The 12,930-nt window shown below is 53.4% G+C and overlaps 2 protein-coding genes across 2 annotated transcripts; one reads left to right on the plus strand and one right to left on the minus strand.

Moving 5' to 3' along the window:
• Nucleotides 1-430: 430 nt before the first annotated feature.
• J4E90_004636 (uncharacterized protein) lies at nucleotides 431-5,214 on the plus strand (the record flags this gene model as incomplete). The annotated part of the gene is made up of 2 exons (XM_051434200.1): nucleotides 431-2,090; nucleotides 2,138-5,214. The coding sequence occupies 2 exons, from the start codon at nucleotides 431-433 to the stop codon at nucleotides 5,212-5,214; spliced, it is 4,737 nt and encodes a 1,578-aa protein (XP_051291456.1).
• A 594-nt stretch (nucleotides 5,215-5,808) lies between these two features.
• On the minus strand, nucleotides 5,809-6,839 carry PRE2 (Proteasome subunit beta type-5; the record flags this gene model as incomplete). Its single annotated transcript, XM_051434201.1, has 4 exons — nucleotides 5,809-6,165; nucleotides 6,227-6,367; nucleotides 6,429-6,650; nucleotides 6,708-6,839. 4 exons carry the CDS (start codon nucleotides 6,837-6,839, stop codon nucleotides 5,809-5,811), a joined length of 852 nt encoding a protein of 283 aa, XP_051291457.1.
• Between the last annotated feature and the right edge of the window lie 6,091 nt (nucleotides 6,840-12,930).

Here is a 12,930-nt window from a genome sequence, read left to right on the forward strand (position 1 = left end):
CGAATGAAGCGGCTTGTCTCCTCCCCAGAGCTCCTGCAACGGCCACCCATCTGCACACCACAGACACATGCGCTTCGAGCTCTCTGTGAAGCCGCCGCATCCTCGCCTACCTATCGCGCCCTGAGTGTGTCGTCGGCGCTGGCGTGGCCGAGTCGTGGTTGGATTGTGCTGGTCGTGGTCGCAACATTCCCAATACAATCCCCGCCGACTTCTCCACCACCATCATTCTGCTCCCAAACCTCCCCCTACGCTCGTTCATCCGCGACCGCGCCCACAGTCGCCTCGCCGCAGGACATGCCCATGCCCGGCTCTTACTCCGCCCATCTCTCCGCTGATAGTGCCGCTGCTCCATAGCCGCGCATCTGTCTGAGACGCCAGACCGGCGAGTACCTCGCACCTCCGAAGCCCCAGTCCATCCACCTCCGCACCCATGACCACCATGAGGCGCCTCTCGTCCTTCAAGGAGCAGTACAGGCGAGCTTCGGCGCGCGCCCCTACACCTCCGCCGCCCGCCTACGAGCCGCTGTCGCCCATCCTGCCGCCCACGGAGCCCTCGACGGCGCACCCCGCCGGCAATGCGAATATCCCAACCGCGTCGCTATCAGGCACAAGGCACATCAATGATGCTCCGCACAATCCTTTCACTCTCAGAGAGGGCGCGCGCGCGTCCGTGGAGCACTCGTCGCCGGCGGTGACGTACGGGCACTCGTCGCGCTCCGCACCTCCGCCGCCGCAGTATTCTCTGGCGCAGGCATCGCCCATTGAGGCCCTCGCAGATGTCGCTGTCACCAGGCAGCACACAAACCTGCCCTACGCTGACTTTTCGCGCCATGCTTCACACCCAGCGACGTCGCCCGCGACCCTCCCTTACCCGATCGGCGAGCGCGCCCCCGTACACGCCTCCCCTAGGGAGCCCATATATCCTTACGACGAGAGACCCGCGAAGAGAGCGCGCTCCGAGGTGTACGGCTCTCCGCAGTATGGGCAGTCTCAGTCGAGACCGGCTACGAGCCACATCCCGGGCTGGTCCTATAGCGTCGAGCACACGGCCAACGGCGGCAATGGCATGCATCACATCAGCGCCGTGCCTGATGACCGACGTGCTGAAGCTGAGCTGCTGCTCGATTTCTTCACGGCAGCTACAACGCAGCTTGCGCAGTCTCCGCCCTCGACAGCAAAGCGGTTGGTCTTTTCACAGTCAGCGCCGGCCGAGCAGCCTTCGCAACTTCTACAACATTCGCAACCAGTACAACAAATACAACACAAGCAAGCGCCCGAAAATCCTTTTCTAGCGCCTCCGCCGCCACCACCGTCATCCGACCACTACAGCCAACCTACGCAGGCACCCGTCGACCTGAAACACCCTTTAGACGCACCCTCAGACACAGCCCCGGCCGCCTCGGCTGCGCAAACACATACACCGCCTGAAGAAGCTCCTACTATCGTTACACAGCCTGAGATGCAAGATGCCGTTCCGTCAGAAGAGCCAAAGGCGAAAAAAGGACAGGGCTTGCCAAAAGGGAAGGCGCGCGCATCTCGTAGCACCCCTTCGGCCAGCAGCAAACGGAAGAAGTCAACTCCCAAGCCCAAAAGTGCGCCATCCACAAGTACTTCTGGAGCCCCGGACCAGCTTCAGTCGCCGCTGAGTCTGCCCGCCGACCAGTCTGCTGCGGTCCCAACGGACAGCTCCATTCCTACGGTACCGCTAGCTGGACCAGCCCAAACCTCGCCCTCGCAAGCACGTCGTCATTCCTTCTCAATATCCGCTCCACCAATACCAGACGACCAGCCGCTCTCGACGTACTCACGAGCCAAATCACTACCTCTTGGAAACCAAGCAGTCGCCCCTGCTCCTGATGCTACTGTCGCGCAGCCTGCGCCCGCTCCAGCCGAACCAGAACTTATCTGCGCCCATTGCAAATCGTCCGAATCACTTACCAAAATCGGCGACGGCGAACAATGGATCGGCTGCGATGGCTGCAAAGAGTGGTATCACTACCCTTGCGCTGGTTTCAACAGCGAACGGGAGGTACGGGAGGTAAACAAATTCTACTGCGAACCGTGTAGACCCAAGTTTGGTGAAACAACGAGTAGGTCTACCGACGCACATTGGGCTTATAGTTCTAACATGGTCCAGAGGTTCGTAAATCCGTCAGAGCCCACACAACTGTTGACTACGCTGGTCTAAACGAGGGTGTTCTCAAGACCTCAGACGACAACCCGGAGCACCACTATATTTCAGCTTTCAAGAATGGCGATATCGAATTCGCCCCCGAGACCTTTGCTCGTGTCCCGGCTCAGCTCATCACCGGCGACTTCCTCGAGAAGATGAACGGGTTCAAGGAGCCGATTGTGATTCCTGGCGACATGAACCCTTCGGCGGTGTCAGCGGAGGAAGACGTTGTCATGGGCAACACTGAGGGGCAAGGAGACGGGTCAGGATCGCACTTCGGATATGAGAAGGTCGCCGACGACGGTCAAGACAGTTTGGATATGGTCATACCTAAAGGCCTGACTGTTCGCCGCGTGGCGGAACTCTACGGCCCAAACGAACCCGTACCCGTCATCGACGTCAAAGCACAGGAAGGCGAAGGCAAGAAGTGGACTATGGGGAAGTGGGCCGACTACTACGAGCAACAAGGAGAAAAGCCAGTACGGAATGTCATCAGTCTGGAGGTATCTCGAAGCCGGCTCGGAAAGCTTATACGGCGTCCCAAGGCTGTTCGAGACATGGACCTCCAAGACTCCGTGTGGCGGGAGGATGATAAGTCTGCGCCGCCCCCAGTACAGTTCTACTGCCTTATGTCTGTCGCAGACTGCTTCACCGACTTCCACATCGACTTTGGCGGTTCATCCGTCTACTACCACATCGTCAAGGGAAAGAAGGTCTTCTTCTTCATCCCACCAACAAAGCAAAACCTAAAGAAATACGAAGACTGGTGTCTTTCTCCAAATCAAGGACACGATTGGCTTGGCAAACAGGTCAAGGAATGTTACCGAGTAGATCTGTATCCTGGAGATACCATGTTGATCCCTTCTGGCTGGATACACGCAGTCTGGACTCCCGAAGACAGCCTCGTCATCGGCGGCAACTTCCTCACCCGCATCCATTACGGCATGCAGATTAAAATTCTGGAAATCGAGAAGAACACCAAGGTGGCTTTGCAATTCCGGTATCCGTTCTTCCAGAAGATCATGTGGTTAACAGCCATCAAATATCTGGAAGAAGATCCAATTCCTGGTCCAGTTCAAGAGCTTCTGCAAAGTGGCGAGCAGTTCACACGACACACACCCATCTACTGCGAGCCAGACAGGTTCGGTCACAACTCGCACCTCGGCGCACAGAACTACAACAAACGATACTACTCCAAGCACGAACTTGAAGGGCTGAGCGATCTTCTGAACTACATTTGGAGAACTGTCTTAATCACTGAGGGCAAAATCGATGTGCCTCAAAAGACCCGAAGTGCTGTCAACAAGTCGATCCCTAAGGGCCATGGCGAGCCGCTTGTCCTAGCCCGACGCTTTGCAATGTGGATTGCATGGAAACGCGGGAATGAGACCATACCATCTTGGGCCTTCTCTAATGCTGTTCTTCCCGAAGTGATGGAGACGACAGAGAAGAAGCTCAGTGCTGCTCAGGTTAAGAGACTGGAGCGTGAGACGCTCCATGAAGCCTTACGAGCAACGGCAGAGAGGTCTTCGGCCCGCATCAAAGCGTCTGATGTGGTTCCCGAGCCTTCGCCGCCTGTCGAAGTGGAGAACTACAACTATGAGATGGTGCCTGTAACGTCCGGACCATTGACTGGTTTCCTACGACCGTCGGCAAACAACCCGCACATCACCACACCCAAAACATCTCAGCTTGGACCCAAACGTGTTGCATGCGATGCATGTAGGAAGCGCCGTATCCGATGCAAACACAAAGACGAGCTTATTGATACATCGAAGCCGGGCATGCACACCATCGATCTCTCCGGCTCATACGGCATATCTGTCAAACGCCGGCTTAGCGATCACTCTGTTGCAGATAGCTTGTCAAACGCCGCCAATGGGCCAGTGAATGGCGGCCCAATCATGGCTGATGTGAACGGCGACCCTTATGCACTCAAGTCTGGCAGAGTCAAGGCTTGTGCGGACTGTAGGAAGAGCAAGCGTCGATGCATACACGATGAATACGGCAATGTTGATCCTGTCAAGGCCAACGAGATCCCCATTCCGCGGGGTTCAGCGTCAAAGAAACGAAGAGTCAGCGATGAGGACTCGGGATCAACAGCGAAGCGGATGAGACATGAATCTTCATATGACGATGAATATCTGCATGGAGACATGCACGCGCGACATTCTCTTCCGAACCAGTTCAGTGGCGGTTCGTCCTTCTTGCAAGAGATGGCCTACTCCGCCCAGCAAGCGCTAGATCAAAGTCCTGAGAATGATGATCTAGTGCCAGTTGATCCTGCCCTCCAAGCATACACGAACGGCGACTACAATCACGACGTGGCGAACTCGTACCACCCAAACGGCGATACGGTCATGTCGTCGGTTGAGTATCAGCCAACCGATCCGATGCTAATGGATGGAATGGAACCAACTGGTCGTAACGGCGAAGTCCATGGTCCTAGCATAGAGCCGCTCACGCCTGGTCCGCCACCACACAACAATACTGCGCAAACGCACACGAACGGCTTCGCATCAAAGCCCGGATCAGAACACCACGCGGTTCGCAACCCGTCATCGCCCGTCTCGCCCAGACACGTCTCCGCTGCATCACCCACAGCGACCAACAACAACAGTCACACTTACAACCCATACATTACCTCACCAGCCACGAACAACTACAACAACTTCACCACAAACTCCGATTTCCCTCCCCCACCCGTCACGCCCACACTCAACAACACATACAAAGCCCGTACCCAGAACTCCTCTGGTCGCAAAGCCAGTCAAACGCCCTCCCGCGCTGGCCGCAATAGCAAAACACCCAAATCCACACCCAGCAAACGGCAAGAAAACGGCAATGGCAATGGCATCAAACTGGAGCACGGCATGAGTATGGGAACCGGTATGGGCATCGGCGTAGGCATTAATGGAGGCATGAACGTCCCCATGGGCAGCATGATCAATATGATCGACCCCAACCTCGACCAAGCGAGCTTCGATTTGATCAAGCAGCTGCAGCAGGAGGATTTGGGATTGCGGAGGCGGAGTCGTTGAGCACATTACACCACACCACACCCTTACTTGGCTCTACTTCACTATCATTTGGAGATGTTTCCCTCCCTTTTCTTTGATTTTTCCACATCATTTTCTGTTTTGTCTTGTCTTGCATCAATTCGGTCAACGGCGTTCGAACATGTCCAAACGTATGGGGACAACGGGACTTGCGCGGCGTTTACTACTTCCTTGTTAGGAGGCTTTTGCTTATACCCAACTATTCGGCACTGGGATAGTGTACATTGCAACTTTTCTTTTCTGTTTCATACTCATGTGGTGGAGGGGATAGTAGGCGTTCGTTAGCCAGCATGGACTGCGGCTCTTTCCTTGTTCAGTTGTTCGCTCTTGGGGGTTCGCATGCATAGTATCATAGATAATGGTGACTAGTCGCGTATGATTTGGTAATGCAAATGCAAACATCACAATGCGTAATCCGCTTCATGAGGAAAATATTGTGATGTGCCGTTATTTCATTGGACATGTCTAAGTCGTGATTCGAGTGAGACTGCCACATTGCAGCTATCATGGTCTGCCGTCTATCTCTCATCCCCTCAGCGGGCCTTGGGCTTCTTCCCCTAACCCATAGCCACCACACTACTCCAACGCACTAGTAACGTTCGAGAACTCGCCCTTCTTAAGCTTCGTCTCCCAGAAAATCGGATTCGTGTCGTTGAAGCCGTGCTTGACCCAGCCGTCCTCCTTGACATGGTACAAGTTGATGAAACCACCAGAGTACGCGTCGCGATGGGTGGCAGCAAGGATACTCCTCCTGCCCAGCTCGAGCGCCTCGTCGTCCTCCAGTTCGTACTTGTACTGTGCGTCGAGCACACCGTAGGCGAAGGTCTGACCGGAGCCGACACAGAAGAGGTTGCCGGCGAGGCGCGTGCCGTCGCTGTCGATGTAGTAGAGGGCGGGGCCTTCTTGCGGGGTTACGCCTGCGCACATTGTTCCCTGAGAAAGTTGTTAGATGGGGAAAGTAGGGAGGGGGTAGCGGTGAGGAGGAAAGACGTACCATACTCAGACCCATGCCCTTGTATGAGTAGACGAGGTTGGCGAGGATCTTGGAGGCTGCGGCGACGGAGATACGGCGCTTGTGGCGGAGCTCGTGGAGGCGACATTGCATTCCGAGGTATGCGAGCCAGTATTGGCAGTCCTATCGCATGTCAATACTCCACTTCTCTTCGAACTCCTCCGTGTGGTTGTCCTGTACGTACAGCAGCGCCACCAGCCATGGTTCCCAACAAGCAGTTGTTGATCTCAATGACCTTCTTGACCGTCTGACTGGCTATCCAGTTTCCAGCCGTCGCACGCGAATCGGTGGCTACGATGATGCCGCCCTTGAAGCGGAAGGCGAGGGTTGTGGTTCCGTGGGCGATCTTGATGGGGCAGTTCGGGTTGGAGTAGTCGTCCGTCATTGCGCGGAGCCATGATGCTGACTATGAGGCTGTCAGTACAATCCACTCCTCATAGGTCATAGTAAAGGGTGAGCGCACCTGAGCTACTGGTGGTAGGGCGAACTTGAGAGACAGCTCTGGGGTGCCGCTGTAGAGCTGCAACTGCTCCTCCTCGGACGGGCCTTCCTCTGTATACGCCGGTCGGCTGTACTGCGATACTAATGAATCCATGGTTGCGACGGTGTGTATTGGCGGGATTCAGAGGGTATCAGAGACGTGATCGAGTGGTTGGGGTGGGGTTGTTTGATTGTTTGACGTGGTGATGTGAGCTCGAAGCTCCGGCGTTGTCGGTAATGCCAAGACATAGCCGCGTCTAGCTGTTGCCTTCACCAGTCCGGTGGATCAGCCCCGATGACCTACACTACAACCTGCGCACTTTCGAGCTGTCTTTGCGCGTAGAGTCTGCTATGGGCGATGAGCCCTATCGCTTGCTTTGTTCCTTGCCATGGCTACGTCTTCCTCTCTAGTACTAACCTCGCGGTGATCGCCACTCATACGAGCAGCGATGCTCAGTACCGCGCGCCTGGCGTGCGTCATCGCCATTTATCGCAATAGCATCTACTCCATTTAACCAAAGAGAAGGACTACGATCATGCTCACAGGCATGCGCATGCGCAATGAGTGTAGAGATATCTGCAGTCATGCCGTTACACATAGCGACGGATCAGCGTGGCGCAGACGCATCGCAAGAGAAGGAAATGCCATCGGAAGGACTATTGCACGACCTCAACACATCCCTACATACGTCATCAGGCCCTACAAGCTCCCGCATCGCGCAAGTCAGGAACGGGCGTTGGGGCTCAAGTGTCACATGCCGCTCGTTGAGACTTGAGGTCAGGCAAGACATGGCGCCGACCCACGCGCGCATCTCGCACCCATGTCAGCCTCAGTCACTCGCCCAGCGGACTTGAACACATGTTTGCATTGCCTATATGCAGGCACCAGCAACAATCATGCAGGCACCGTTTTCACTCACTCTGTCTCATTTGTCCTCCCACGTATAAGCATACGTGCGGCCCGCGTGCAGGTCCGGCGCAGCGTGCGTGATGGCAGCAAATGATCGTCGAGGGCAATGATATATACATAGGTGGACGCCATCAGCAGAAAGAGTGCGAAAGGATTTGATCATATGTACATTGTGTGTCAGCCATAGGATAAAGTACCGCCTGCACCCCATTGTCTGTTCTTCTTTCAAGTCTTCTGAATGCCCCGTCACGACACTACACCTTATTCGTACTATCAACCTTCGCGACCACCTTCAACTTACACCCCATATTTTTCACACACTGCTTACCACCGTATTGCCCCACCCACCCGACTCTACCCCTTGCCCGCGCGCATCGATTCCGGCGTTGATCTCTCCTCGCCGCGCACCAGAAATGTGCTGGTTTACCCTCATACCAGCCAAAGGCAAAAGGCAACAGCGCCCTTCTACCGACTCTTCATGTGCGGAGGAACTCGTTCGCGTTCGCCGTAGTCCCGCGTCGCCCCGGTTCAGCGACGTCCGCGTCAGAGTACCAAGTATGAGCCTCGAGGTGGAGGAAGGAGGTGGTCAAGATCACGTGCACTTCGACGCGCACTTGAATCACCACCACAGACATCCGCATCTACATCCCCTACTCATGCATCCGATACACGGTCACAGCCACCACCACCACGGACTCGGCATAGTCGACATCAAAGAAGGCCACCTCCGCGGCTCTGGCAGAAAACGCACAATCTCATCCCCTTGCCCTCCACCACCAACCCGCGAACCATCACGTTGTCCACCACCGTCCCGCCCCCGTGAACCTACCTATCACACCCAGATCATCGAGCCTAGGGTATCAACAACAACGGTCAGGGAGAACACCCGCGCGGCCCTCCGCAACGTCCAACAAGAGCGAACCCGAGGTACTTTACGCAGAGTAGCCGGCTACGAGGCCTTGAGCAAGAGCATGCCGTGGGATTGGGATTGCGTTAGTAGTACTGTGGGGAGTAGTGCGAGTGGAGGTGGGAGGTGGATGAGGAGGAGGAAACCGGCTGGGTTGAAGTATCCCCCGTTTGGGAGTATGGATCGTTGGCTCTGACGCCTTTTCTTATGTTTGGGAATTGATTTGGTGTTGGGGTTTGAGCGGGTAGTTCTTAATGATCATCACATGTCTTGACGCTTGCGTTGTTTGTAGACGGGTGTGATTGGTTTGGGTGATTTTGAGTCTCAGCCAAATGGACAACCAGGATACTGCGATAGAAGCAGCGTCACCAGGCGGGGGGTCTGTTTGTTGACTCCAGGGTTCTTGGTTGCATCGAGATTGATATACTTGTAAACAGGATGGAAACGTGTCGGTAGACGAAAACCTAGGTAATTTCGGCATCGGCCGATTGAACTTGAAGGTAGCATCTTCGGAAGAGGGATTCGGAGGCACGACAAGTGTTTGTAGCACACATGCCACTCTGCTTGTACATGTTATTATGGGCTAACCAAGTGAATAAATACACGAATCAAACTCTCTGGGCTCACGTGCTGGAAGCCTCCAGGGTACATCAACGTCGAACGCATCTGCAACTCTCATTGCAGATACAATGCATCCTTCAAGTAATACCATCCCATCCCAACACCAGCTTCCCACTAGCCAAACATCCTCGTCTCCATTCTGCCAGTGAGAGCTCCTTGTTTTCGCTACATCGTTGACGCCGTTGCGTGTCACTTTGAACATATCGTTCACTGACTGGCTACTCTTTATGGTCCGCAGTACTCGAGTGAAACGACTTGACCGAATTACCAGTGCCGGGTTGTATCCAAAGGAGAAGTCGTTACAATGGTTCCAGATTGGTGCACGTGCGTTGCCTCGGTACAGTAATCGTCTGCGGTAGAGGTCCTCAGATATAACGATGATATCGAAAGCCTCAAGTCCTCTTGTTTCCCACTGGCCCAAGCATATGCATTCCAGTCGTTGTGCGCTACGCTTTCTACTTGTACAGTGGGTATGTTGGCCATCTCGACGCTCAAAGGCTTAAATATCCGACCAACAACGTCTGGAGGAACTGCCAAGACTACCCGATCGAATACGCTGTCCTGTAATATTCCTTCGACAGCTCCCCCGGTGCGCCTCCATGACAATTGCACTACGGAATGGAGCAGATTCACTGCCAATACCGAAGCTGATAGCTTACAAGCAATTCCTTTTGCAAGCTTGTCCTGTACCTCCTTGACGCCATTGGTCACCACGTAGTGTTGCATGCCATGGGTTTTTCGCTTATAGCTCGTCAGGTCGCTTGCTGGGGAAGCAAGAAAAGACTGGTGGGAGCAAGTCGCGACGCTAGACATCATTGGGAACACAAAGTAGGCAACAAAGTACTCAGGAATTCGTATCCTCTTGAAGTATTCATCGACCGTTTCAGAGACGCCGTTGGATGATGTTCTCGGCGGGACGTAGAAACAACATAAAGTGAACCACACATAGCATACAAAAAGATACGCAATGTGTACAAAATGTGCGATGGTCGTTCCTGTGCTTGGTGGGAAGGGTGGACTCCGATGATATTTCGACGCGTGAGTGAAGTATGTAGAAGCATTTCCAACTCCTCTGCCGCTGGCTTTGCGCGTGGTCTCCAGGAAGTTGAATAAGAACCTCTGCGGACGGTAAGACACTCCCAAGTAGTCATACATTGCCTTCAGATTCTTGTAATAGCCATCGGCAAAAGCTCGCATAGGAATATCGATGCGATATGCTGCCGATTGAGAGGTTTCGGGAACCGATATGGAAGCAGAATCAAGGGATAAGGTGTCACCCTATGCGATATCAGCTCAGACCAGCTATACTGACAGGAACTTTTCGCACCAATTCAAAGACTGTAACAATGTACCTTGTATGGGGGTCTTGGTTTAGCAGGAAGGCTGCCGTCAAGCCAGCCATACCGGAACCGACGATTGCAACCGTTATTGGTCGTTTGAAGTCCATGAATCAGGTACAAGTACAGAAGTGTCTGTGAGTACATCACTGATGAGCGTTCGCGAACTTTTTAAATCTGAAATTGAAGCGCGCGGGTAATCGCGGTTCCAAACACCGGAGGGCGGGACCTCTTGTGTAAGTTTCACATTAGCGCCCTGCTACCTCGGCTCGTATCCCTGTTCGATATCTGAACAACAAATTGCGGATACCTTGTATGTGATTTGCATACTGCATGCATTGGCGCTAAAGAAGAAGGCATTGGACGAGAAAGCGCCATTGGCATTGTGACTTCTTTTCATGTTTTTAGATATGGGATGGTTGCATACCTGATCTGACTACTGTTGTGCTCTTGCTCTGATGCTACTTGAGCATGCAGTAAGAGCTGTAGCCTCCGGTGTTGCTATGAAAAGGGACTTGTCTAGAATTGCTGGAGCCAAGTAGTCGGCATAAATGTCGGGAGCGAAGGTCCGAAGTTTCTGTGAGTATCCAGACGATACATACCGAGAATACATTGCAAAGATGACAAAGTAAATAAGATCCATAACTAGAGCAGTCCTCGCAGATGTCTTGGCTGGATAGAGAACCTTTCAAGCCTAGTGCACGGTCACGACTACCCTGAAAGCTATGATACACGTATGCGTATATGTATTTATAGCATGTTCTAAAAATACAACTCAACCAGCGTCTACGGTGTATGTCAGCCATGCGAGGCTATGGTGATATAGAAGCATCGTAGTGCCTATTCACTCCATGGTGTGAGCGCTCTCAGCGATTGGAGTTTGAATTGTGATTACTTATTGTACCAGATTCACACCTCATTCTCAGATTCAACGTTGGGCTTGAAAGTTCTTGGAGCTGAGATGACGTCTCCGAATTCCTGTCGCGAACCGTTCGCGAGACCCCTTTTGACAGATGAGAACGAGGACCTACTCCGCCAACTCCAGGAGACCAACAAAAGGCTACTCAAAGAAATTCAACGCCTCGAAGATAGCAAATCTTTATGGCAATGGATCCACGCAAACACCAAGGCTTTCCTTCACCACTACGGCAATTGGTTTCTCGCCCTTCCCAACCTCATCGCAACCTTCCTCTGGCTCTCGATGCTTCTTTACTTCACCGGATGGTATCTCAGTCTTCCTCGAGACGACGAAGACCAACATCCACAGATCTGCAAGAGCTTTTCGCTGTGGCCATACATCTCGTGTGTAGGAGGAAGACGACCTTTGGTTTTTCGAATTGTCTGCACTGCGATGGCTGTCTTAATCTCCACTTCGTTCTTGTCACTCTGTTGTCTCAGCAATCAGATCAAACATGGTCACTGGTTAAGGATGACTGCCACGCTTTTTGCTGTTGTATCAAGCTGTGCCCTCATAGCTCTGAGCTTCCAACCTGTCGATTCCGCCCCGACGGCGCATCTTGTGGCAACCTCAATTCAGATATTTGCAATGGGTAACACGAAATTTTTCGACTGGCTGTCGAATTCCATGGTGCGAAGAGCTTTCAAGAGACGAGTTGGAAACATCCGCAGGGTGCGCCCCCTCGAAGTGTCTAGATGGCTGAAAACTTGTGTAGCAGCATTCGCCGCAGGTGAGTTCAAGCACCAAGTTCTGAGACTTCAGCTAATTCGTGAAGTCCCTGCTATGGCTACGTGTATGGGAGTCTACTATTGCACTGATATCGAGGTTATCAACGATTCAACATCCACCTGCAACAAGGTGGTTGCTGTGTCTGCTGTTGCCGAGTGGGTCTTGTCCATTGGATGGGTAGCGTACATGTCAACGATTGCATACGACCTTTACCACATAGGCTTCGTCGTTGAGCTATGGAGGCTTGTTGATACTTCGCATGCCATGGATGGTTGCGATCTGAGTGACTGGAAGGATCAGCTGTCGGAACCCTCGACCGCTGTCTTTGCTTATGCGGCCAGGCCTGTGCGCAGCGAAGGCATCTGTCCGAAGTGTAACTGAGTGACGCGATGGCTTCCCCCAGAAGATATCGACGATATGTAGGCAGCAGACTTGTCAATACTATGGATGATCGGCCAACCCTGGCCGCCACCGGTCCTCGCTATCGCCGATCGTCCCATTTTAGACGGCTTGGGACAAATGGATAGCAGAGCACATATCGATAACTCAACAATGCAATAATGAGGCACAGCAAGCGCTCATCTTAGACTATAAGGCGACGATACATTGGAGGAATGACTGCCGGTCCGACTGTAATCGCACCTGTCTACGCGGTAGTTGAAGGAAGTCTCCCCCAGATTTTCTTGAGTGATTGAGATCAAGACGCCTGTTCGCCTCCCTCACCCATTGGTGCATATCCTTGAC

This window comes from Alternaria incomplexa (genome assembly GCF_024043165.1).
Source record: "Alternaria incomplexa strain BMP 0042 chromosome Unknown scaffold_6, whole genome shotgun sequence".
Lineage (NCBI taxonomy): Eukaryota > Fungi > Ascomycota > Dothideomycetes > Pleosporales > Pleosporaceae > Alternaria > Alternaria incomplexa.